The sequence below is a fragment of the Protomyctophum bolini genome, assembly GCF_963924005.1.
Source record: "Protomyctophum bolini genome assembly, chromosome: 6".
Lineage (NCBI taxonomy): Eukaryota > Metazoa > Chordata > Actinopteri > Myctophiformes > Myctophidae > Protomyctophum > Protomyctophum bolini.
The window spans coordinates 9682321-9710279 of NC_137867.1; the positions used below are offsets into that span (position 1 = coordinate 9682321).

At 45.2% G+C, this 27959-nt stretch overlaps 1 protein-coding gene across 1 annotated transcript in view; it reads right to left on the reverse strand.

Moving 5' to 3' along the window:
• Nucleotides 1–1707: 1707 nt before the first annotated feature.
• trpm6 (transient receptor potential cation channel, subfamily M, member 6) overlaps nucleotides 1708–27959 on the reverse strand; it is a 57342-nt gene continuing 31090 nt past the window's right edge. The window contains exons 23-41 of the mRNA XM_080765932.1: nucleotides 27904–27959; nucleotides 26083–26291; nucleotides 25339–25468; nucleotides 23737–23991; nucleotides 22453–22600; nucleotides 21197–21322; nucleotides 20546–20673; nucleotides 18750–19045; nucleotides 12646–12734; nucleotides 11737–11801; nucleotides 11291–11316; nucleotides 11082–11132; nucleotides 10564–10629; nucleotides 9768–10090; nucleotides 8486–8568; nucleotides 7789–7994; nucleotides 6970–7021; nucleotides 5360–5481; nucleotides 1708–3119 (exon numbers count right to left, since the gene is read on the reverse strand). The exon at nucleotides 27904–27959 is cut by the window's right edge and continues 65 nt beyond it. Coding sequence (XP_080622058.1) covers nucleotides 3013–3119; nucleotides 5360–5481; nucleotides 6970–7021; nucleotides 7789–7994; nucleotides 8486–8568; nucleotides 9768–10090; nucleotides 10564–10629; nucleotides 11082–11132; nucleotides 11291–11316; nucleotides 11737–11801; nucleotides 12646–12734; nucleotides 18750–19045; nucleotides 20546–20673; nucleotides 21197–21322; nucleotides 22453–22600; nucleotides 23737–23991; nucleotides 25339–25468; nucleotides 26083–26291; nucleotides 27904–27959 — 2538 coding nt within the window. The 3' untranslated portion in view covers nucleotides 1708–3012. The remainder of the gene's footprint in view (nucleotides 3120–5359; nucleotides 5482–6969; nucleotides 7022–7788; nucleotides 7995–8485; nucleotides 8569–9767; nucleotides 10091–10563; nucleotides 10630–11081; nucleotides 11133–11290; nucleotides 11317–11736; nucleotides 11802–12645; nucleotides 12735–18749; nucleotides 19046–20545; nucleotides 20674–21196; nucleotides 21323–22452; nucleotides 22601–23736; nucleotides 23992–25338; nucleotides 25469–26082; nucleotides 26292–27903) is intronic.

The following is a 27959-nucleotide window of genomic DNA, read 5'->3' on the forward strand; positions in this document are numbered from 1 at the left end:
AGTCCTTTCCTCTCCTGCTGGGAGCTACCGGTGCATGGCAACGGCAGTGACCGACCAGCCTCATTCTTCTTTTAAGACCTTTTTAATACAAAGAAAACAAAGAATAACAACGAAGAAACGAAAAGAAAGAAAAGGCCATTACTGCATCAAAAGTAATCAACAAACTGTACTATAAAAGCTGGTCAAACATTGGCCAAATTGTCAAATAATATATAGGCCTAGAATTCAAAGGGGAAATAAATAGCGGCTCTGATCTACAAGCTCACGAGGCGGTGTGAGCTTGTAGATTTGCTATTTTCATAATATTTATCTATGGAACTGAGTCAAACTAAGTGAAATGGCTCAAAACTCCAGGACCAAGTGCTTGTCAGGGGGTCCCCATGCAGTTCAAATATGATTATTTTTGGGGGGTGCCTATATATTTCATATGTTGGGGATGGGGTCCCCATTTCAAATATGATTTTTCTTTTTCTGAGGGGGGCCTACTGTATGTGAGCAACACCCTTTACATTTTTCATAAAAGATGTTGAATATTTTACATGAATATAGTATTTTTGACATGTTATGTTTGTATTATTGTAGCCTAAGAACTAACAACTTACAAAAGTAAATGATAATGTAACTGCCTAGCCATAGACTGTACTTGTTATAGCCTATAGACACAATGAGGGCAAAATAAAGATACAATATATGATTGCAGGCACAATAGCCTTGTAGATTTGTCCTTCAATGGACAATTAAGTGACAAGGGTTGTAAATATCTTGCTTCTTCCATCTCAGAAACATTGCTAATTGCAAGTCCTTCTATTTGTCATAATGTGCAGACTCCTTAAAAAGTTATCAAACACCATTATAAAAGAGCTACACCTAGAAATATCAGGGCATGATGGCTTGAAATACAGTGAAAGATTAAGTATGAATGTACAAATGCAAAGTATGAGGTTGAATACTACAAGGATATCTGGTGCTGCTGTGACACCCCAACAAAACAGTGTGTAGGGTAGGCTATTTATTTATTTACTCACATGCACACATAAGCAGCACCTTTAATCTGTATCAGTATTTTGCCTATAATGCAGTTATGTTAAAGTTATGTTACATAATTATCTTTATTCTGTAGGCTACACACACATACACGCGCGCGCACTCTAAAGCAGCTAAGTTGTAGCTCAGGTAGCTAACTCACCTTTGGAAGACTTAAAACGTCCAAACGTCATGAAGATAATTAACGTCTAATTAAACAAACACATATTTTGTGACTTAATTGGACTTGGCAGTTTTCAACACCGACAAGTTACAAACAACTCCACTCAACTTCCATGAGGTTGAACCTATGGGTTGAACATACTTTGTTGTAAGTTGTTTACTTCTCACTAATAAGGAAGGATGTGTCACAGTCAAACCAGACTCCAGGGGAGACCGGAGGGTTTTAAAGAGCCCGCGTGAAGCCTGCTGCTTTCAAGAAAGCTGTCTACTGCTGCATTCACAGTAGGGGGCAGTGTTTCACGATTTTACGACAGGAATAAGCCATGTCTATGAAAACAAGCCCAAAAGAAGCGACACAAGCACAAAATACTCAGCTATTTGAAAATAGTCTATCTACAATCTGCTATTTAAAAACAAAATACTTCTTTCATTTTATTTTGTGTGGAATATTTGTGAGACATTTTAACAACACAAATCTTGTAGGGGGTCTGTGCACACAAACTATAGGGGATTGGGGGTCCATACACAAATATATTAATGCGGAGTTCCTTGACCTGAAAATGTTTGAGAAAGTACTGATGTAGCATATGTTGCAATTTAGGAAACAAGCTGCAAAACCCACAACAACATGTACAAGCTACTGTACTTTGATTGATTGAACTATTTATTAACAGTTTGTAGAATTACAGTACATTTCGAGCACAAACTCAATACAAAGACTGTTAACTGTGAGTGGACGACCCAATTAAGCATTACACTTGTTTACAACAGGGTCAGGTATACAGCATAACAAGCCAAAGTTGCTTGTAATAAGTAGACATGACAACACTGCTATGGGAGTATTTGACAATCAGGGCCGTAGCCAGACCCCATAAAATACAGGGTGTGTTTACACGCACCCTCAAAGCTGGACATATGCCCGTCAAAAACGAAAAATAAAATCAAGGAAAAGTAATTGCATGAACGCTCTAACCACTTTCACTATCAAACTATCACTGTCAAATAAAAACATCACACTCATGTGAAGTGAGCAGTGCCTTTCATCACAATGATGACATCGGTTGACGTCAACAACATAATGTCCAACCATCTATATGAGCTCATTCCGTATTCAAACGGACGGACGGACGGACGGACAGGCAGACAGAGCTGTGCATTATGCTGCATTCTGGAGGTCATTTTAATGGACGGCAGCAGGGCGGTAAACGGAACAGCAGCCAGAGCCGGCGACGGTAACGGCAAGACGGCATCAATGTTTAAATATTTAATCTTTTACCGTTCCGTGCCGTCCGGCAGGTTTTGCCTGATTCCATGCGAGTGCAACATTAGGAGGGCAAAAATAGCGAAAACAGCCGATCTATACAAGCTGTGAGCTTGCCTTGTAATTTTCAGCTATTTTCACTGTACTTTTAAGTGACACAGGGCATTAATGGATGAAAAAAAGATAAACAAGTTGACATAATAGATAATAGAGAATGGATTCTGTCTGAGTGCAATGATATGGGACTGTCTGTACAGTATTTATGAATTATTATTGCATTGAAATGTAAGTCGGAAAGGGAACTGTCACGAGGCAATATGTAGGCCTACAGTATGCATGCTGGGGTGGGGTGGGGAATAAATAAAATACACAATAAACAGCAAAATAAATACACAGAATAAACACCAATACCAACCACCAGTTAAAATAATGTTATGTTATAATGTTATTTTGGGCCTGTAGGCAAAATATTTTCAAACAATTTGCAAAAGAAACATTGCATAATTTTTTTTTTTTTTTGTATCTTCAAATTTCCAAAATGGAGGTCAGTTATGTCTCGCGTCCATCGCCTCTTTCGTCCTTGTCTTCTCATCATGTTCGTCCTCCTCCTCCTGGCTGTGTTGGCTCCTCCTCTCTGCTCCTCCTCTGAGCTCTGACCAGCAGAAACACAGTTTGTCAAAACCTAATAATGACGTATTGTTATTTATTTGTCTCTGCTTTGTGTGCCCTTTCAACATTTTCAAAATAGTGACCCAGGGTACCCAATGTTAATTTTGACATTTTATTTCTTTGTTATAAAAATCACAAAACAAATGTTTTTTCCTTTTTTTCCCCCTTTTTTTAAAAGACGTCCACAGACATCCTGGGCACCACATAGCGGTCACTCCCAGGACGTCTGTGGACGTCTTGGGCACAAAATGTGTTTTAATTATTGATTTTTGGGCAAACACTTGAAATGTGGCTTTATTTCCCCCTTCTTTTTCTCAAAAGTGTTAAAGCTTAAAAAGTGGTCGATCCACAAAGGTCATAATTATGCTTGTGGATGTTTTGAGCATAGATATAAGAGAATATATAGCTGCAAGCAGCGATAAGACGGGACCAACAAGAAGGCAATTAATTAATCGAAAAAGTAACCAAGAGAGTAACATCTAGGAAAACAATCGATATTTGCATCCCTAAAAACACAACAGTCATAATTACCACTAGAAAGAGACTACAGTGACAGGGCTGGGAGGAAGGCCTCTCATCCCTTCATAATGAATAATTTGGTTTGATTATGTTGGGATGGGGGAGGGGGAGGGGGGTGTTCTTGGAGAGGCCTCAAGAACAGGAAGACGCAAACACAAAAGCACCTTTGAAATATCCAAACATGTGTGTGTGTGTGTGTGTGTGTGTGTGTGTGTGTGTGTGTGTGTGTGTGTGTGTGCGCGCACACGTGCGTGCGTGCGAGCATGCGAGCGTGTGTTTGTTTGTTTTGCGTTGTTTTCTCCCCCCCCCCCCCCCACACACACACACACACACACGCCCCTAACCCTCCAGACTCCAGCACGCCGTCTTCCGAGAGACGTTAATTAATAGCTAATCAAAGCTAATGTCTCGCCGGCAAAAAACAAAAACACACACACAAAAAAAAGAAGAAACACAAACCCACAATATTAATACGTAATCAAAGGATGTGCAGCAGCACGCGAACGAACGAACCAATGAACGCACCAGGCAGACCCTCCCCCCCTCCCCCCCATGCCCCCCCCCCCCCCCCCCCCCGGGCGCGCTTCAAAACACCGCTGTTGTCATTGAAATAAACGAATCGCTGGCGGCTTAATTAGCACGCTGTTTGTGAGCCGTGTCTTCATTTGAAGTTGATGTGAGGATTCATGTGTGAGCCAACCATGTTCTCCTGAGTGATGACACCGAGGTGACACACACTCACACCAGCGTGCGTGCGTGCGTGCGTGCGAGAGAGAGAGAGAGAGAGAGAGAAAGTCACATATATGAATATTCTGTGAATATATTCTTAGTGAATCTTAACTCATGCACACACAGATAGTATGTACACACGCACAAATACGCACACGCACAGATACGCACACACACACACACACACACACACACACAGTATGCATTCTGATCCGGTCAGAGCTTTACGTCATCAGGTGGCCGGAACCAGCCGTGCACCTCTAAAAGATTCCCCTAGTTTCGGTTTAAATTGGTATAATCCTTTTGTTTCTCTTGGTATAATCATCTTTTGGTATGTTCATCTTTCATTCTAACTCGCAGCGCGACTAGCGAGACTAAAGTAAGTGATTCTCATTATAAGCATGTGCAATGTCAACCGGAACACATCACTGGAACCATAATGCATCCCCCCCCCCCCCCCCCCCTTTTTTCTATCACACAGCTAGTTTTAGAATGAATACGAGGCTTTCCTTCGAGTTGGAAAGTCTGGTGACGCGATCTTACTACTTTGCTATACTTCACCCCCCCACTGGTGGTGGCAGTGAAGGGTTAACAGCTACAGTTCAAGGAGGAGTTTCTCAGTGATGCAAATCTAGTGAAAGGAAAGTAAACAGTGACAGTATAGTTTGGTGGCAGCGCGCACACTCTCTAACTAAAACCTTCTTTCAGCACGTTTACTCACATGCTGAGAACTTAATTCATCATCATCCATTGACAGAGAATAATAGTTTACATTCAAATGTGTCTGTGGACATGACCTTGCCCTATTTTCATACTGAATTCCCCAGCGATTCTGTGCCTATAGATAATATGTATATTTACGTCCTATGGTCTTCATAGTGGTTTATGACAGATCGCGGTCGTAACGCCACATACATTAGCATTGAGGGCCGGTGCGTGCGTGCGTGCGTGCGTGCGTGGCGTGCATGTTCTTACCCGTGAGGCCCAGTCTGTGGCAGCAGGAGTTGCAGGAGTGTTTGTTGAGGAATGCACTAATGGCTGTGTGTCCCAGGTTGTCAGGGCCGAACAGCATCTCTACACCGCCACTGCTACTGCTGCTAGTGATGATGGAGAGACACCACTGTGACATGTAACCACATTAACCCATTTTGGACTGAGGTCGATTAAAAAAAAAGGCTTCTAAATCCTAAAAAGAAATCTGAAAAACCCATGTTTATGTCAGTGGTGCTCAACCTTTTTCATGTCAAGGAACCCCAGAATTATCTCTATTGGGCCACGGACCCCCATCTCAAAATATGTAGTTCCAGGGACCCCCCAGAAGCAAATATTTTAGTTAAAAATGTTCGCTCTGAAATATATATTCAATGATTTGCGCCACATTTTAACGATTTTTCTAAAATAGCAGACCTACAGTATACAAGCTACAGTACAAAATAGCAGATCTACAAGCTCGTAGCGTGCCACTCGGTGGCACGCTACGAGCTTGTAGATCTGCTATTTTTCAATAGCTAAATTATAACAATGTTTAAAACACCAAAAGGTGTTCACGCCCAAAATGGATTAAATCCTCTATGTAGTTCTCAAACGTCTTTGTGGAAAGCAACCCCAAATTGAAATGTATTTGGCCGCGGACCCCTCATCATGTCCCCGGTATACCGCCAGAAGAGAATATTCTAAAATATATAGGCTATTATATAAAATATAAGTTTTTTCAAATACTTTCAGAGCAGACGTACAAGCTCGTATGCTGTATCTGCGTTGTTTAAATAGCCATGGACCCCCTGGAACCCCTCCAAGGACCCCTGGGCAGAACCAATGCTTCGTACTTGGACGTAAACTGGACATGAGTTGGCTCAGTACTTGGACCGCTTTTTTCCCTCTACACACCAAATGTCTTTTCCACTTGTAGTTCAAGCTTGTATAGGCTAGATAGCTCGCTTGTATAGATGTACAGTAGGCCTACTGTATGCACAAATGTCACTCACTAGACTATGTTCTCTATGATTTTAGTTCATTTTAGTTGCTTTTATGTACGGGGGTTTGGAAGGTCCCTGATACAGTAGTAGGGGAGATAATATTCATCGCCAAACCATAATAAATGCATTGCTTCATAATTATGTTTTGCAGATTTTGTATTCATTAAAACATATTTGAATCCATTTGGTCCTGACTGAACTAAAATGTTTTTTTGTTGTCCAATTTTAGGTAACGTTATCATTTTGTACGTTTTATCGAATGCAGCACACTATGGAACTTTCCTGTTCTACCCCAGATTTGAACCCAGTCTCCTGCTTAAAGTGCTGACATTATTATACCATTGCCTGGCTGGGGATAAATTGAACCTTGACCATTGTGTCATATCCTTTGTCTAGGTGAGAACACAATCTAAATGACTCAATAGAAGAGCACAGAGACGAAATAACCGCCCCAATTGTATACGTTAAGATTGCATTATCATGCTCTATAACATACAGATTGGACAAAATGACATTAACCACACAAAACAGTTACATAGTGAGGCTTAAAGTATATCCATAATAAACCAGTACAGTACAGTGGGTCAAAGGTCAGAGAGGGATTCAAACCTTTGGTCTTCTGCCCTGATGACGGACGGGTCAGTTAGCTCCGCCCCCACTCCTGTCAACAACACAATGAAATAATCATAATTGATCCTGTCGGTGTATCATATGACTGTACATATACAGTATGTTCCTGTCAGGTATATGAATTCATTTATTTGGTGATAAAAAAGAAGTTCACATCAGGTCTTCCACAACATATTAGGCTACATCATCCTCCCTCTCACGGCCAAGCTACACCAGGCTTTTCTCGTGCGTTTACTCTAAACGCGCGGACCGTGCGTGTGTGAGCCAAATCCTCTGGCTACATAGATCTGTCAGACGCGCGGCAGATTTGTGCGGGACCTTCCGTGAGGATATATAGATACGCGCGCATGGGGGCATACGAACGTAAAAAAAATTGAACCGATCCTATTTTTAGAGCATGTGTAGGATGGCCCGCGGTATCCGTGCGTCTGGTGTAGCCTGGTATCATTGACATATATTGGTCCTATCCGAACGCACTGTACGCGCGCAGTAAACGCATGCGCACGCGCGCAAAATTGCCTGGTGTAGCTTGGCCGTCAGAGCTGGGTGTGGCTGTGCACCTGTTGTGCATGGACTTGATCAAGGCACAACATCTCCACAAACACTCAGAAGAGAGCCTCTGTCCGGACAGTATAGAGAGCCATCTGCTCTCCTGTGTAAAGTTTTATTGTGATGCTTTCAAATGGTTATATGCCCTGACTTAAGCGGCATAAAACAGCCTATACTTGAGAACAACTGCCTGTGTCGTGTCCTTCCGTGCCCTGGGTTGTGACCCACTTGGTCACACCATACAAACACCTTGTATGTCCAGCACCAGTAGCTCTCTGCAGGAGTACTCATAGGTCCAGTGAGAGAAGGCCAGCAGCGTTTCCTCCAGTGAGCAGCAGGGGGCGATCTCCTCTCCCGTGTTGTTGTTGTACTTCCTGAAGTCCCCTTCCATGTCCCTCTCGATGGTCAGCCAGTGGCCGTCTGCGTGCCACAGGACCAGAGCCACGTCCAGGAACCTGGAGGACACACGCACGCACACGCACACACACACACGCACACGCACATTGACATTTTACGATGTCGATTTTATGAATGCCATTGCAGTTTTTAAACCCTAATCCTATACAAGCCGTAATACGGGGCGCCACGTTGTGAGCTTGTAGATGGGCTATTCTCACTAGTTTTGGTCCCGGGCAACGTCTAATAATCTCTTTTGGGTCACAGGCTAACACGTTTGCATGGGAACCACTGGTATAGAGGGTGGCAAAACTTGAATTGATGTTGATGAAACGTACTTTATGATTCTTGATGGCTATTTCTATGTATTTGATGTATTATTGATGTATTACCGTGTGTTGTTCTTGCATACTGTAAATCGCTCTGGATTAAGAGCATCTGCTAAATGCCTCAATTATTGTAATACACGTACACGCACGCACGCACGCACGCACGCACGCACGCACGCACGCACGCACGCACACACGCACGCACCCACGCACCCACCCACCTTGGGGCATGGTGTATGTCCTCAGGCTTGAGCTGGTTGAAGACCTGCATCATCCTCTGAGCAGCTCTCTGCTGCTGGATCTCCTTTAGAGACGACACATACAGTACAATGCATTAAGGTACACGACGTGCAGCACAGTTCATTAAACTATACACATACAGTACAAGTACAGTACAACACAGTGCATTCATTAAATCCCTGCTACTCATTGTATAGCTGATTCTATAGCTGATTGTGTATAGGGAGATTTGATGTACAAGGAAAAAGGAGCGCATACAGTGCCACAGTGTGTGTGTGTGTGTGTGTGTGTGTGTGTGTGTGTGTGTGTGTGTACATACTAAGTGTATAGGCATAGGGTCTATTTTGTGAAGTATTTGAAATGAATTAGAATCGTTTTACACAAATAATCTCTTCTGGCGGTCCCATGCAGGCACTAACATATACTCTACTACAGAATGGTTAAAATAATGTTTTATTCAGTCAAATCTATCTCTCCCGAGATATTGATACAGATATGCACAGTATATCATCTGTATAGACAGAAACATACAGTACAGTATATCATACAGTAGGCCTATGTGCATTAGACACTTTATTTAATCTCTGTCGGGTGGAAATCTCTCATGTCCAAAACGTGTCACGTTTCGAGCTTGTTACTGCTACTTTTTTTAATATATTTTTTATCCCACGATTTTGTAACCCATTTTTCACCCCTGTGTCAATTATCTAATGTGATCCTGGGCTCTACACACCCTCCGCCAACCTGGTCCCCATATATGGGGGACAAAGGGAGAGCAACGGACTTGAACTCATGCTTCCTTCATGCCTGAGTGTCCAAGTTGCTCCTTTTACACCTGACAGGGGGGGAGTTTCCCTGGTTGGACGTAGCGCGTGGAATGAACACGTTATTCCAACCAGTTCCTTTCCCCTCCATCAGGCGCCCCGGCTGGCCAGGGGGAGGCAGTTTAGTGACCAGGATTACTGCATGTTTTTTGTGAGGGTACCTACCCTAGGGGACACGGGGAGAACATGCAAACTCCACACAGAAAGGCCCTTTTCACCAACCCCGCCTACAGGTATGGGCACTGATGACGCGGAGGAGGAAACACGCCGCCAGCACCCACAGAGCCGCTACTTTTGATGTTTTTGTGTGACGCTGTATATAGTATGATCAAGTAGAGGCGCTTATTTACGAAAAAACTACCGATTATTCCTGCAAGGCGTGTGTGTGCGCGTGTGTGTGTGTGTGTGTGTGTGTGTGTGTGTGCATGTGTGTTTTCACCCTCAGGCAGAGCTGCAGGGCCGTGCTGCCGTGGAAGTGTCTCTGCCAGGCGCGGACCACCTCCGGCCGGAAGGCCTTGACCACGTAGACCAGGCCCGGCCGCAGCGCCTCTCCCTCGGCCCAGGTGCACAGCACCCGGCTGCCTCGACGCAGGCCCCCGTCCATGGAGCCCTCCTCGCCGGGGAGGGGCCGCAGCAGGGCCGACAGGCCCCGCGGCGACCACCACGACGACGACGACGGCGTGGAGCCCCCCGCCCCAGCGGCGGGGTCACAGGGGACCGCCGCTTCTTCCAGGGTGTACACGCTCACCTCCTCCCCTCCTCCTGCCGAGACACATACATTTGTTTTTGTACAATAATGTATAGGGCATATAGCAGCCATTTTGTGGTGCCACGGATAGAAAAACCCATTCGTTTTTTTCCTCATAGAGATTTCTGAAAATATGTATAACAACAGTTGTTTTCAGCCTGGAACCGAGCCACACAGGCTCGTGTATATGTAATCCTATATGGGGAAAATGAATGGGCTTTCTATCTGTGACACCACAAAGTGGCGGCCACCACCACTACAGTATGTGTCGCACTGAATGTTATTTAATTGGCATGTTATGTGAGACAGACGTCTTGTTTAGAAACCAAAAGCAAATGCCTGGGTAGATACCAAGGCTAAGACAGATGGAAGGTGCTATATGGGGTCATTGTGTATACATGGTATGTATCCTAGTTTCTTTGAGGCACATTTGTACTCTCTGCACTCTCTACGCGTGTGATTATCAAGACCAATAGGAGGAGCTCACCCAGCAATGACACGGGGGTGAAGGGGATGGTATGAGCCAGCCTCATCAGATTGTTTCTCTCCATGGCTGTCAAACACACACACACACACACACACACACACACACGCACACACACACACACACACACACACACACACACACACACACACAGAGAGAGAGAGAGAAAGAAACACACAATGGATTAAAATACATTTGTCATGCTCTAGTATAGGGCTGCAACTATCGCATATTTTCGTAGAGATTATTCTTTGTACCTCGTCTATTTTCTTTTTTAAATAAAGAGGAAAAGATCACGTGAAAAGAATGTCCACTAAATCAGCTAGTCTGATTAACCACGCTTTTATACTTTGTTTGTACGATCATGTTGTGCAAAATTAGCACTCAACGCTCAGTCAGCAGGACATCGTGGCACTGCGCTGTGAAATGAGAGTATATAAGACAGTGTGGTTACAAAGTACTTCACAACAATATTATATAATGCGACGCTGAAGACAGAAAACGGGTGACCAGGTAAATACCTGAATAGTGAGGGTACAGATCATCTGTGGAGGCGAACGAGGAGCTCTTGGCTAAAAAACAAAGGCGACGAGAGGAGATTCACATTATGTACACCTGATAACCCCATGATGAACCAATAAACTGGGATTAAAAAAAAAAAATGCATAATATATTTAGAAGGGTATAATTTTTGAGCTGTTTTGACATAGCCTACTGTAGTGTACAGTACCTTCTGGGACCATCCCACTCTGCAATCTGCAAGAACGCAAGGAAGAGGTTTTGTCATGTATATGGTCAAGTAGAACTTCGATAGAAGTAGAACTTCAATTCCCAGAATTCAGTTTCGGGGGGGGGGGGGGGGGGGGGGGGGATACAAATAGAAGTACCGCTTCCGTGGATTTACCGTTTGACACAGTATGACTTTATTTACATTAAAACTCAACATTTAATTGTATTTTAAGAAAGGTAATTTAAGTCTTCTTCAAGACATAAATCTGTGCTGTAGTCTGTGACAGAGATAGAAATACACTTAGACAGTCAGAGAGACAAACATACAAGGACCTATGGCTGAAAGACAGACAGACAGACAGACAGACAGACAGACAGACAGACAGACAGACAGACAGACAGACAGACAGACAGACAGACAGACAGACAGACTGTAGGCAGACTTACGAGGACATACGACTGGGCGATCTGGCCCAACTGCTCCATGCTGATTGGCTGGGGCTCCAGGAGTCCTGTACGCCCAGGAGGTGGAAGAAAATGAGGGAAAATAGAATGTATAAAATCTTTAATGATATAACGTTGGGCAGAAACATCTTATCTCCATGTTTTAACGTTTCAACGTTAATGTCCTACTTGATCATACTACAGTGTCACACAAATGTATCAAAAGTAGCAGATCTGCAAGCTGGAAGCGTGGCGCGAAGCAACACAATTTGAGCTTGTAGATCTGCTATACCTTTGAACAGTTTCAGAGGTTTCTGCCCGACAGATAAGTGTTGAAGATGCAGCGTATCACTGAAGCTTCACAGAATCATTCATAATCAGTAACATGAGATTCAGCTCCGTATATTGGAGCAATCATATTTAACCACTTCCCTCAGAAATGAGAACTTCAGGGTGAGAAGTTCAGTTACACGAGAGAGACTCGGAGTAGAACCGCTGCTCCTTCGCCTGGAAAGGAGCCAGTTTAGGTGGTTCGGGCATCTGGTTAGGATGCCTCTCGGGCGTCTCCCTAGGGAGGTCCTCGACGCACGTCCCACTGGGAGGAGAACCCCGGGGCAGACCAAGGCGCAGTTGGAGGAAATACATTGACGATCTCGCCTTGGAACGTCTCGGGATCCCCCAGGAGGAAGTCACCAATGTTGCTAGAGAGGGGAGTCTGGTGCACTCTAGTGGAGCTGTTGCCCCCGCGACCCGACTACAGATAAGCGGTTGAAGATGGATGGATGGATTTTCCCTCAGAGCTCTAGATCCCTCCTGTTTTTACTCTATGTGAAAATATCTTCACCGAAAGTAGCCGATCTACACGTGTGTAGATCACCAAATGTCCGCCCCCTAGAATAGTGTGTCTCTCACCACATCGAGGTCCTGCTCCTGGATCTTCACTGTTTTCTTGTATAGGTTGCTCCGCCTGCCGCCCAGGAAGTCAGACGACTTGGACCATTCTATACGCACAGAACAATAACAAAATGTACAGGTCACATTACGTTCTGCACAAACGACACCATGTGGAGCGTTTACAAACTGTATAACGTACAATTCATTCTACGAGCTGTTACACGTCACATTACATCCATTCTACTGTACAAACTGCCACATATAGTCACATAATCATTCAGGTACAGGGAAGTTCAGAGGAAAGACGATCCCTGCCTCCGCACCCGTCTCTGAGCTGGTGTGCTTGTGGTTTTATATACTAGACGGTGCCCGGCTGTGTAGCGCGTCGCAGTCCCTCCACCTTTCAGAACAACGAGTGGCCCAGGAAATGAATCCCAACGCATTTTTCCCATAGGCATTTCTTATTTTTTTTATTTAAAGAGCTTTTAAGCATCGTACGAAGCCAACTCTTGTCGTGACAAATCATGACAACAAACAAAATATTTCGGGCCAAACAAAGAATTAGAAAGTAGAAAAAAAAAAAAAAATTGCATTGGGATTCATTTCCTGGGCCACTCGTTGTTCTGAAAGGGGGAGGGACTGCGACGCTCTATAGAGAACCAAGTCGGTAACGATGGAAGTTGGAGATCCATGCCCATGCCCCTTGTACCTGTGTCAGAGTCATAGACTGTAAAAAATATGGACAAAGCGTTCCCCGGGTCTAACATGAACGTAAAATGAATTGTAAATCGCCATCTTTCTAGATCCGTTTGGGCTCAGCTGGCCCATTGGCTGGCCCAGACAACGAGGCGGGACTTCCCCCCTTCTTCTTCGTTGGTTTTTATTTTGACTCGAGTGGGTGGGGAATCCCGATCATAGACTGTAACGGTAGCCACGCCCCTCAGAACATACGCGACTTTATTTTTTTAATAAATGGGACCATAATTTTCCAAAAAGAATATTATGACATTAGAAATGAGACTTTAAACTAGTGACTGGAAGCAGAAAGTATTCATAACCATGTTTATTAAGGTAATACAGTCTAGGTGAAGTTGGGCCCAAATACATGGACTTCTATGGGGCTATGGGTTTTTTTGGGCCCAATGACAGCGCCACAACAGGCCATTATATGAACTTTCAGGAAATCCCGATTTCCTCAGTGGCTTCACAAAATATCTGTCTGACTGCCCCCCTGGGCCAGACCCATCTTCTCTTTCTGTCATAGTGACATTGTCCTGCATCAGATCATGTCCAAATCAGGTTCTCCAATCTCCAGTAGCCTCTTCAGTTTTTTGAAGATTTTTTTGAGTGGTGCAACCACTCCCTTACGGAGCTATGTGTGTGGCTGGCTGGGTCTGAGCACTATGTGTGTGGCTTGCTGGCTGGCTGGGTCTGAGCACTATGTGTGTGTCTGGCTTGCTGGGTCTGAGCACTATGTGTGTGGCTTGCTTGCTTGATGGCTGGCTGGGTCTGAGCATAGATAGATAGATAGATAGATAGATAGATATTATAGCAGTGACTGACTGAGACATCGAGCGTGCGTCCGCAACTGGTTGTGGCCCCCATCAAGTGACCTTTTGACCAATGCGGCCCTCGCCCCAAGTTGAGTTCGACAAGGGTTTGAATGGACAGGTATCAGTTAAAAGGGAGACATCGAAGAGGAAGAAGGATCAATTATGGAATGTCAGAACAGTTCAGCTATATACAGTATGGAGATCTTAGGGTTTGAGGTTAGATTAGAGTTGCTGGCCAATATTGATGACATCAGGGATCTCCATATATGGGCATTCCCATATATGTGCTTCATCACATCATCAGGGATCACCATCCCTGACGTCACGTACTCGTGTTTGTCTTTATTCTGACCACAGTATAGACCAATGTAGACCATGCGGCCGGCCATAAACGTCAAACTATATTTCCAAATATGGACGGCTATTTGAAATAGCCGTCCGTATTTGGAAATATACGGTAATTGCTCCATATGTCTGAGGGTATATAAAGGAATGGCTTCTCCGTATATCAGTGCAGTTGAACGAGCAGCGATACCTCTAGGATTCTTGACAGCAAATCAAAGAGCACGATGATACTTTATTATTTCAAGCGTCGTCATAAGCCGATCCTGGCCACAGTGTCTTGTGCCATCTCTGCCATGATCCTGATGTGGGTCTGTCTTTTCCCGGCTGTGGGATGGGAAGGGCAGCACGTTAGCAAAGGAGTTCGCAGACCTGCCCAGAGCCCAGAGGCCATACGGTGTGAACTGAAGAGCCAGGCTACGCTGAGGACCTTGGACGGAACCGAGCAACCATTCGCCTCTTTGGGCTGGCCGCGCCTGGTGCCCTCCACTCCCCTGAACGCGGACTCCACCCCACTCCCCGGACGGCACGGGAACCAACGCCGCTTTAAGACCTGCGCCGTGGTGAGCTCTGCTGGGACCATGCTGCACTCGGGTCTGGGCGAGGAGATCGATTCCCACGACGCGGTCATTCGCTTCAACCATGCGCCGACAGAAGGCCACGAGAACGACGTGGGAAGCAGAACTACTATTCGCCTCGTTAACGAACAGATTCTGCATGAACCTCGGTTTCAGTTCAAGACCAGTGCACTCTACAAAAACGTCACCCTGATTGCCTGGGAACCCGCCCCACGCGACCTCGACTTGGCCAAGTGGTACGGCCAGGGGAAGCTGTTCGCTCCGTACGCAGAGCGCCGGAGGCTGGACCCCAGCCAGCCCTTCTATGTCCTTCACCCCGTCTACCTGGATCAGCTCTGGCAGGTGATCCAGGGGAACACGCAGGAGGACATCGTGCCCAACCCGCCCAGCTCCGGTTTCATGGGCATCACGGTGATGATGGAGCTGTGCGACACGGTCAGCGTGTACGAATACATCCCCTCCGCGAGGCAGACGGCCCACTCGGCCCAGTGCCACTACTTTGAGGAGTTTGAGGACATGAACTGCTACCAGGGCGGTTGGCACCCCTTGGGATTTGAGAAGAGGTTGATCCGGCGAATCAACACGGGCTCCGAGGATGACAGAAGGAGAGGCAGGGTGACGCTTCCCGGATTCAGTGCGGTCAACTGTGACTGAGACGGTATCGAAATGAAAATGGGTTCCAGACAGTGGTGGTTCGGATCTTTCTGGTTTCAGCCATCCGAAGGTGCTAGACAGGGTTCCCCAATTCATTTTCCTCAAGGGCCATATTTTGACTAGGGTACCAGGCTGGGGGCCGAGTCGGCACGTGCGAGGTCGAGGTCAAGACCCCATTTGAAAAGGACCCCCAGTTTGACATGCATGAAGATTTCAATCAGTGCCGGTTCTAGGCCTTTTGAGGCCCTAGGCACAGGGCTCAAGACTAACTTTTTTCACCACCGTCCCGGAACCGTCCCAAAATACAATTTGAACCGTCCCGAAGTAAATGTATACCGTCCCGGGATTTTTTTTTTTACAAAAAGCACCACTCAAATTGTGAAATTAATAAAATAAAGGTAAACCAAACATACAAGTGTCAAAAATAAGTATATACCAAAGCAAAGTAAATAAAACAAATCAACTTCAAAAAAAATAATTGAAGTTAAAACCAACAAGTGTCCCCGGCAGTTACAGTATTCCTATTGTAATAGAAATACAATTAAGCCAAACAAATAATGTACTGCATGTATTGAATACATGCAGTACATTAATTGTTTGGCTTCATGTTTCTTCTGTAGATTCTTCTGTAGACTGATTTAGTCAAAATGCTCCCAGATGAAAAATAGGGCTTGGTTAAAAATGTTAATCGAATTAATCAGAGGCTTTGTAATTAATTAATCTAAATTAATCACATTTTAATCGCATATCAATATTCGACCTGAGAACAGTGATTTTTATTTTCAAATGGATTTTGTTATTTTGGTGTAGGGCAGGCTACTTGATCAAGACCAACAGATAACGTGCAGCAATGCAGGTATATGAATACTCAAATGTCTATTACATCATGGTTGGCATGAGAAAACAAATAAAAACAACTTTATTAGGGGGAATACTAAGACGAAGGATCAATAAATAATAATAATAAATACAATCAATAAAAACTGTGGAATGAGAGCGTTTTGGTTTTGGGGTGTGCATTCCACAGTGTTGGGGCAGCAATTGCAGAACAATCTGAGCATTAGAAAACATCTGTTGCTTCAGATGATTATATACCAACATATTATTTAATGTCGACGCCAGCTAGCAAGCCTAGCATGGAAGCTAACGTTAAACGTTGGTGTAGTGTAGCCCCATGGGACCTTTCTGTGGCACACATCCATGGTCTTATCCACGCTTCCAACCGATAGTTTTTCAATCTAAATGTCTCATCCACGGGGCAAAAGCAATATAATTCCTATGATTCCGTTGGGTGAATGTAGTGTGTGCGTTGTTGTTGTTGTCAACGGGAGCCGGGAGGACAGAGCATTGGTTGACGGCACGGCAAATTATCATGCTGCTCATGGCTGCACACGAAATGCGCATTTTCAGTGTAAAAACTCCTCTCGTCCCGAAACCGTCCCGGATGAGATACATTTACGTCCCAAATAGATATTTTACAGTCCCCGGGACGTCGGGACGCCGTTAATCTTGAGCCCTGCCTAGGCAACATATTATACAGAGCCCCCCCCCCCCTCCTGCTTTGCCACGCCGGATAAAAATTGTAAATTTGCCATGAAAATGCTTCAATCTGGTGCACTTTGAGATCAAAATTAAGAAGCTAGGTGGGGGCCTCATGTGGCCAGTAGTAGTGGTCCTACCCCCCCCATGAGACTTACAAATCCCAAATGTTTATAAACAAATCCCAAATGTTTGTAAACAAATCCCAAATGTTTATAAACAAATCCCAAAATGTTTATAAACAAATCACAAATGTTTATAAACAAATCCAAAATGTTTATAAACAAATACCAAAATGTTTATAAACAAATCCCCAAACCCATGAGACTTGGTCCTACCCCCCCGACCATGAGACTTACTGCAGGTCAACTGGTAGTGGTCCTACCCCCCCCATGAGACTTACAAATCCCAAATGTTTATAAACAAATCCCAAATGTTTGTAAACAAATCCCAAATGTTTATAAACAAATCCCAAAATGTTTATAAACAAATCACAAATGTTTATAAACAAATCACAAATGTTTATAAACAAATCCCAAATGTTTATAAACAAATACCAAAATGTTTATAAACAAATCCCAAATCCCTTGGTCCTACCCCCCCGACCATGAGACTTACTACAGGCCAACTGGTAGTGGTCCTACCCCCCCATGAGACTTACTACAGGCCAACTGGTAGTGGTCCTACCCCCCCCATGAGACTTACAAATCCCAAATGTTTATAAACAAATCCCAAATGTTTGTAAACAAATCCCAAATGTTTATAAATAAATCCCAAAATGTTTATAAACAAATCACAAATGTTTATAAACAAATCACAAATGTTTATAAACAAATCACAAATGTTTATAAACAAATACCAAAATGTTTATAAACAAATCCCAAATCCCTTGGTCCTACCCGCCCGACCATGAGACTTACTACAGGTCAACTGGTAGTGGTCCTACAATGTAGCCTAGCCTATCTATGTATTTTATTTTATATCTCTTGTTGAACCGAACACCTGCTAGCAGGTGTTCGGTTCAACAAGAGATATAAATGACAGAATGTTTTGCTGTATTTGTCTTTTGGGGATATTTGTATGTTCTTGTTTTCACAGATTGTTCCATGTGATTTACTTCATCTTGTAGGCTTGCATAAATAAAAATATAAATGGTGCATTTATATGGCGCCTTTACCCAAGGCGCTTTACATAGATTGTGCATTACATTCACCCATTCACACACACATTCATACACCGATGTCGGCGGAAACCATGCAAGGCACCAACCAGCACATCAAGAGCAATTAGGGGTTCAGTGTCTTGCTCAAGGACACTTCGTCACTAACTCTGGGGGAGTCTGGGTTCGAACTGGCAACCTTGCATCCAGCCACTCTACCCCTGAGCCACCGCCGCATAATGTTTTGTATGCTCAAATATTGAAAAGCAATAAAACGTAAAAAAAATATATATATACCTCTGCTCCGGCTGTGTCGCAGTGACGTGTCATCCGTCAGGCCCCGCCTACTGGGAAAACTCTCAACTCTGGGAAACGATAACCTCACAGGGCTCAAGGGGGCGCCAGAGAAGGCCATGTTCTCCATGCTGGACGACAGAGACCTGCAGTGGCTGTGTCGGAGGTCCCTCGACAGCCACGCCCACCTGGGCGATTTCCTGCTCCGTCCCCATTGGCTGGAGTGTGTTCGCAGAGATTCTGGTTGGCTGTTGTTGTCCAGAGAGAAGGCGGGGTTGACCACACCCTCAGAGGTGGACCTGAGGGTGTCATAATTATTACTTTATCGCCCCATCGCAAATAATTAGAGATAGAGACAGTAGAGACAGGCCTACCTGGGGACAAACAGTAGAGACAGGCCTACCTGGGGACAGACAGTAGAGACAGAGAGACAGGCCCAACTGGGGACAGACAGTAGAGACAGTAGACAGGCCTACCTGGGGACAGACAGTAGAGACAGAGAGACAGGCCTAACTGGGGACAGACAGTAGAGACAGTAGACAGGCCTACCTGGGGACAAACAGTAGAGACAGAGAGACAGGCCTAACTGGGGACAGACAGTAGAGACAGTAGACAGGCCTACCTGGGGACAAACAGTAGAGACAGAGAGACAGGCCTACCTGGGGACAGACAGTAGAGACAAGCCTACCTGGGGACAGACAGTAGAGACAGGCCTACCTGGGGACAGACAGTAGAGACAGTAGACATGCCTACCTGGGGACAGACAGTAGACAGTAGAGACAGGCCTACCTGGGGACAGACAGTAGAGACAGGCCTACCTGGGGACAGACAGTAGAGACAGGCCTACCTGGGGACAGACAGTAGAGACAGTAGAGACATGCCTACCTGGGGACAGACAGTAGAGACAGTAGAGACAGGCCTACCTGGGGACAGACAGTAGAGACATGCCTACCTGGGGACAGACAGTAGAGACAGTAGACATGCCTACCTGGGGACAGACAGTAGACAGTAGAGACAGGCCTACCTGGGGACAGACAGTAGAGACAGGCCTACCTGGGGACAGACAGTAGAGACAGTAGAGACATGCCTACCTGGCGACAGACAGTAGAGACAGAGAGACAGGCCTACCTGGGGACAGACAGTAGAGACAGTAGAGACAGGCCTACCTGGGGACAGACAGTAGAGACAGAGAGACAGGCCTAACTGGGGACAGACAGTAGAGACAGAGAGACAGGCCTACCTGGGGACAGACAGTAGAGACAGAGAGACAGGCCTAACTGGGGACAGACAGTAGAGACAGAGAGACAGGCCTACCTGGGGACAAACAGTAGAGACAGGCCTACCTGGGGACAGACAGTAGAGACAAGCCTACCTGGGGACAGACAGTAGAGACAGTAAAGACAGGCCTACCTGGGGACAGACAGTGGAGACAGTAGAGACAGGCCTACCTGGGGACAGACAGTAGAGACAGTAGAGACAGGCCTACCTGGGGACAAACAGTAGAGACAGAGAGACAGGCCTACCTGGGGACAGACAGTAGAGACAGTAGAGACAGGCCTACCTGGGGACAGACAGTAGAGACAGAGAGACAGGCCTACCTGGGGACAGACAGTAGGACAGTAGACAGGCCTACCTGGGGACAAACAGTAGAGACAGGCCTACCTGGGGACAGACAGTAGGGACAGTAGACAGGCCTACCTGGGGACAGACAGTAGAGACAGTAGACAGGACTACCTGGGGACAGACAGTAGAGACAGGCCTACCTGGGGACAGACAGTAGAGACAGTAGACAGGCCTACCTGGGGACAGACAGTAGGACCAGACGACTGGAGCTTCTGGACACGTCTAGATCCAACAACTCTTGGATCGTCTCTTCATCACCATCCTCGTCATCATCCTCCTCTTCATCCTCCTCTTCCATAGATGTCTGGAGCAAGGATATTATTTTAGTTAATTGATAATAATGAAATACTGGTAAAAATGGCAAAATGGTATATTGCTCAAGGACACTTCGACACCAACTCTGGGGGAGCCCGGGTTCGAACTGGGAAACTCAGTTCCATTCCGGCACTCTACCCCGGCCCTGAGCTACCGCTGCCCCATAATGACAACTAAGAAAAGAAAATTGAGGCTTTACAAAATACGACCACTGACTGAAACGGTTTCATTTGCTAAACTACATCTAAAATAATAGAAGAATAAAGTCTGGTCTTCGTCAATGTATTCCTCACCGTATAAGCCTCGTATAGGCTATGGGTATATATTCTCTCTGTGCCAGTTCTGACTCTGAATACCTTTTATTAAACGGTGTGTTTTACAAAAACTAGAACATAACCCAATAAATATGCAAGCCTTTAAAAAAAAAACATTAAGAACAAATCAAACAAAAAGAACAAAACCATTACTAATTATTATACAAAAAGAAAAAGAAAAAAGTCAAACTATACTACCTTGGTGGTATGGTGGCTGAGAGGGGAACCAGGAGGTGAAAGAACACAGGACTCCCAGCCTGGGCTGGGCAGCTGCTCCCTCACCACACAGCCCTCACAACAGACCTCACTGGATGGCTGCTCCTCCTCAGGGGATGACAAGGGATGGAATGGAAGACTGATATGAATGCCTGCCACCCATCATGTGAACCACGGCTAACAATTTCCCTGTGTTTGTAGGTTGTTGAACTAAATGCCAAGCACACGTTTCCAGTGCATAGCCTATATACTGCAGGCCTTGTGGACTAGATTTAGAAGACGTTTTGAAGCTTTTGCTCCTGAAATGATTGATTATTTACATGGGAAATGCCGTCATACAACATGCAAGCCAATGGGCGAGAAGCAATGTTTGTCCCACCCTGGACAGCGTCTGGCAGAGTAGAGTAGGCTTAGCGAAAGTTCTATTAACGAAGAAGTCATTGTACAACAAATTGAGAGGGATTCACTAGACACTAAAGACAGTATAACAAATTAGGCAATCGATGACACCAAATACTTAATGCCCATTATGGGGTTAAAATGGCTTTCCAATAGAAGTAGTTAATTATTTTCTTGACCGCAAAGGCCCAGGTGGTGTAAAGTAACTACCGTAATTTCCGGACTATATGCCGCTACTTTTTTCCCATGCTTTGAACCCTGCGGCCTATACAACGGTGCGGCTAATCTATGGATATTTACAGCTAACGGCCACTAGGGGACCTTTTAAATCTATCTCTATGGCCTCTATGCGGCTTATAGTCCAGTGCGGCTTGTATATATTTTTGCCCTAAATGTAGCTGGTGCGGCTTATATTCAGGTGCGCTTTATTACGGTAGGTACTGTGTACAATCATACAACTGTACAACTCAAGTACAATTTTGAGGTATTTGTACTTTACTTGAGTATTTCAAGTAAAGTACACTACATCTCGGATCCAAATATTGTACTTTTCCTTCACTACAGTGATTTGAAAACTTTAGTTACTATAGTTGGTTACTTTGTAGATTTTGATTATTATCACAAAATATACATAAATCACTTATCAGCCCCGATAATAGGTTCTTGGTTTACCTGGGTATGATCCTAGATTACTATTACTATCTCTACACATTTGATCTATTACGTCGTGTTCATACCTTGCTTACTGTAAGTCGCTTTTGCTAAATGGCTATACAGTACGTTGTTGGGCAGTTGTACAACGGAAACAAGTGTGAGACATGTTTGAGTCAGACATATACCTCCTCTCCTGGGGGTCCCGGGCCTCCCGTCGCACCTCTGGCCGCGGCTCGCCACTCCACCCTTCCCGCCACGGGAGTGTGCGTCCTCGTCACCGACGGCGGGGTACTCGTGCACGTCATGGCCGCCGAGGCCGCCGCTGGCCGCCCGCTGCTCAGAGCACAGTTATCATGAGCTATTTTTGCTAAATCGTAAAAATGCGGCACAAATCTTTGAATATATATTCTTTCTTTCAGAATACCTTTCTTTTAATTTCGACGTCAGGTCTAATAAAGCAGCACTATGTAACCTTTTTAACAACTATATAGCATATTATATCCCACAAAATGATAAAGTCACATGTTTAACCCATTCTGACCGGGCACCCATTTTGGTGTCGGCATCATGTTATGCTTTAGCTATTGAAAAATAGCAGATCTACAAGCTCATATCGCGCCACCGAGTGGCGCGATACGAGCTTGTAGGTCTGCTATTTTTGAAAAATCGAAGAACGACTGCCATTTTTAGAATCTGATCTCAGGTCAGAATGGGTTAATCAGACCAGTGTGTGTCCAGTGGAAACCTCGTTATGAATCTGATCTCAGGTCAGAATGGGTTAAGCGATAAGAGTCATCCTTCCATAAATGCATAGACTCAGGGGGGTCCCTGCAAGGGGCTTGACTGTATTACTATGAATGTATAGGGGAGACGATGAGTTTCATCTATTTGCCAAGGCACCGAGGAAGACCTGCCAATCAAAGCAAACACTGGCCAATCACAGTGTGTCCTCGCCGGACAATGCTATACCTTTTTCCCGGACCTTTCTACCTGATGGGCGTGGTTATATATGCCTAAACCAAACCCTCCCTAACCCTAACATTAACCTCACAAAAATCATGCCTATAACCCTAACCTCAGAAAACTATGCCTAGGCTAACCCTAACCTTAACCCTAACCTCACAGAATAATAACCTCAAAACCATGGCCAGAAAGGTAGAAAGGTCTGGAAAAGAGTGAGTCTCGCTTGCAGAGACTCTTTGGTATAATGAAATCAAAGATGGCTGCCATGTTAAGTGGCCACTGATACCCCCTAACTATATAGTGCTGCTTTAACTAAAACGAATACCATGACAAAAACCGAAAAGAATACAAACTAACTGAAACTATTTTTTCTGAGCTTATTGTATATCCCCCCCCCCCCCCCCGCCCCGACTACCCCAAATTACAAACTAGAAGAACTAGACTAGAAACCCCCCCCCCCCACACCCCAAAAAAGGCAAACAAAAGAAACGCTAAACCACGCTCACCCGGCATCGGAGCTGGCAGTGTGTGGGTGCAGGGCCCAGCTGTGTGGCAGGTAGTGGTGGGAGGCAGCGGCGGAGCCGAGGCGAGCCTCCTCGTGGTGCAGGTTGTCGGAGGCGGACAGCAGGGACAGCGTGTCCACGGCCAGCACGGACAGGTCCTGCAGACCGCCCAGCCGGCCGTCCAACAGGGACAGACTGTCCTGGATGAAGTGGACCTTCTCGGACACCTCGCTGGCCATGGCAGCCATCTCCTCCGCCCTGGTGGTGGGTTGGGTGGGAGGGGGGAGCACACGTTCACGTCGTTATCTAAACAAATCCTTTTAGTCCAGCGGGAAGCGCTGAAACAACAGGTCTGGGAATGTCCATATGTGTGCTATTTAGTAAGGCCAGGCGGGGGCTCGGGCCAGCCCAGTTAGGGCCCAGGTAGGGCCCAGGTAGGGCCGGGACTTGTTCTGGGCCTGTTGAGACTACGAAGCCTAAAAGGCATGCAGAAATACAAATTGTAATGTTCCAATCTTCAACGCAAACAGCAATTAAATAGTTAATCGCAAATATTTGTGTGACAATTAATCGTCAACTTAAATTTGTAATTTTGACAGCCCTAGCCTTCGACATAAATAAAAGAAGATCTACAAGCTCACAACACATCGCATGTTTGCTACCAATGCAGGTTGGAAATACATGCGCCGCCCCGTTGAAACCATAGCAGGTATAGGAACGAGCCCTTTCCAAGGTCTAGATGGGGCCGTTTCAAACTACAAAGACAGACTATTTTTTGGAGTTCTGCTGATCCGTCCGACTTCCCCATCGGCAGGGGCAGGCGCATCACACCCTTGAGTACTCTGACCTGCACGCTGACTTTGTAGTCATGCAGTCATGCCCAAATATGGGCATATTGCTCCAATATAGGCGGTTCTGGACAACGACAGAGGCAATGGGTCAACAAGGGTCAATTTTCCTTCCACAGCCCCTTCCACTTGTATAGAGACCGGATGTGGGCCGGTCACTCTTGTACTTGTACTTGCATCGCAATGCGACACATTATGAGCTTGTAGATCTGCTATTTTCAAAAGATTGTTATACATTTGACCCCCTGGCCAGCCGGGGCGCCTGATGGAGGGGAAAGGAACTGGTTGGAATAATGTGTTCTTTCGACGCGCTACGTCCAACCAGGGAAACTCCCCCCTGTCAGGTGTAAAGGAGCAACTTGGACACTCAGGCATGAAGGAAGCATGAGTTCAAGTCCGTTGCTCTCCCCTTGTCCCCCATATATGGGGACTAGGTTGGCGGAGGGTGTGTAGAGGCCAGGATCACATTAGATAATTGACACAGGGGTGAAAAATGGGTTACAAAAGAGTGGGATAAAAAAATATATATACATTTGAAAACTTGAAATGAGAAATATTCTGCATAATTCTTACTTAAAAAAATTAAAGTTTGAATTCCGGACATTTACTTGTAACAGAGTATTTCTGTATTGCAGTAATGATACTTTTACTTAAGCAAAACATACAGTGCATATTTGCATAATACAGTATGTTTTCCACCGCCTTGCTGCCCGTTAAACTGTGATATGTGATGTGACGACAGAGATGATTGTGTAACCTTTCAGCCGTGGCTTTGATCCTGTTGACGTGGCCGTGACGCAGGTGCTGCTTGTGGTGGATGTAGGTCTCGATGCAGCGCTCCTCAAACTCATGCAGGCGCTTACGATCGTCAGGGCCAAGAATCAGCTCTGTGAAAGTTCGGCAGTAAAAACACAGTCTATACTGACTCTAACGCCAGGGCTCCACTGGGCGCGTCTGCGTCGCGTCAGCGTCACCGTCACAGAATGTTCCCTTTTTAATCAATGAAGGGTGGGCTCCACTGCCCGCGTTGCGCGTGCGTGCCGCGTGCGTGCGTCACCATTAAAATTGAACCTGTTCGTTTTTTGACGCACGCGTCGGAGACGCAATGCGCCCAAAACGCGCCCAGTGGAGCCCTGGCGTTAGGGGTTGATTTGGACCCCTGGTTGGTCCCCAGATCCAACGTTGAGAACCACTGGTGTTGTAAACTACCGTGTTATTGAGTTTATTGTGTACCTGTGCGTGCCGAACATAAGCCGATACCCCATTTTTTTTGTGGAAAAAGAACATTGAATGTCAAATAGTCTAGTCCCCGATTATAATACGACCCAGTTTGTTTTTAGGATATATCCTTTGGAGAAAGAAAAAAACGGATATAAAACTTATATCTTATATATTCTGACCAATAGGGTATATGAACTATACTGTGTTATTGAGTTCATTATGTTTATGAACTACAGTGCTATAGAATGTATTAAGTAATAACACTATGTATATAACTCACTCAGCCCAGTGGCTCTCTCCTCCGTGGTCTCCTCCGGCTCGGCCTCTCCCCTCAGTCTCCTGTAGATGGCGCTCACAGCCAGGCCGACATGGCTGAGGATGATGAAGGGCGGGGGCAGCCAGGGCCTCTCCTGATAGGTCATGATGTATCGGTAGCGGTTGTATCTCCACAGCTCATTGGCCATGGAGGCCATGTCAAAGTAGATGTTGCTGGGGGGGGGGGGGGGGGGATTATGTTTTGTAATAATAATCTAAATCTGCAAAGCAACTTGTCAATAATAAGTTATTTGATTATTGGCTTAATCAAGTCCAGGCGTCTCTTCCTGTTTTTTAAACAGCCGGTGTGGATGGAAATGACGCTACAGTGCGCAACTTCAACTTGAAGTCGCGTGCACGGTGAAGCCGTTCAAGTTGAAGCCGTGCACGAGCGTCATTTCCATCGACGAGCTGTTCAAAAACCCGGAGACGCCTCCGGGTCTAGGGGTTTTCTGACGCGAAGGTGTGCCTGGCTCAGGGGGGCAGTCAGACAGATATTTTGTGAAGCCACTAAGGAAATGAAAGTTCATATAATGGCCTGTTGTGGCGCTGTCATTGGGTCCAAAAAAACCCATAGCCCCATAGAAGTCCATGTATTTGGGCCCAACTTCACCTAGACTGTATTACCTTAATAAACATGGTCATGAATACTTTCTGCTTCCAGTCACTAGTTTAAAGTCTCATTTCTAATGTCATAATATTCTTTTTGGAAAATTATGGTCCCATTTATTTAAAAAAAAGACCATAAAGTCGCGTATGTTCTGAGGGGCGTGGCTACTGTTACAGTCTATGATCGGGATTCCCCTCCCACTCGAGTCAAAATAAAAACCAACGGAGAAGAAGGGGGGAAGTCCCGCCTCGTTGTCTGGGCCAGCCAATGGCCAGCTGGGCCAAAACGGATCTAGAAAGATGGCGACTTACAATACAAGGACTGACAGGCTTCATTTTACGTTCATGTTAGACCCGGAGAACACTTTGTCCATATTTTCTACAGTCTATGGCCTGGCTGCAGCCAGCCAGACCAGAGTCAGTTCATTTGGCAGCCCAGACTCTCTTCAGTTGACAAAATGACTAGGTTTATTAGTAGTTTGGCACCACCATGTGGTGACCAGTGGTCACATCAAGTGTGTTGTTATAATATTGATTTAAATACCAGACCTTCATTCCAGTTAGCAAAGAGCTCATTTGAGCCCACTTCTTTCTCGTTGGTGAATAGAAACAGTATTTGTAATTATACAGTCGTCACACAGAACAGAAAATAATTTAATTGAAATTTGAAAGCTGCCATGAATGTGTAAACCACTGGTCCGGGGACCACCCTGAAGGGATTCCATGTGGTCCCCAGCTAAATGGTGGAAAGTTGTTAACCAAATGGATCTTGAGTTAAATTACTGTTAAACATCTGCATTACTTAATTTGCAAGACGTCTGTCTGCACAATTAGAGAATATAGAAGAATTGTTATTTTGATCAACGTTGGCCCGTCATCTCTCCTATAATGGTACAGTACCATATCAATACTGCGTGGAATTGTGGACAAAATCGTATCATCATAACAGCAGCAAAAAAGTATTGGGCAGGGAGGCTAAATCTCATCAAATGGTGGCCCGTGGCTCAAATGACGGAGAAATAATGGGCCTTGATGTGAAAAAGGGTCACCTTTTGGTGTTAGCATTAGCCTATGTTATGCTTTAGCTATTGAAAAATAGCAGATCTACAAGCTCATGGTGGCGCGCTACGAGCTTGTAGTTCTGCTAACCACTGATTTACAAGTTCCCTGTTCCTACTTGAAGAATGCAATGAGGATGTTGACCATGATGATGTACTGGAAGAACAGGTAGAC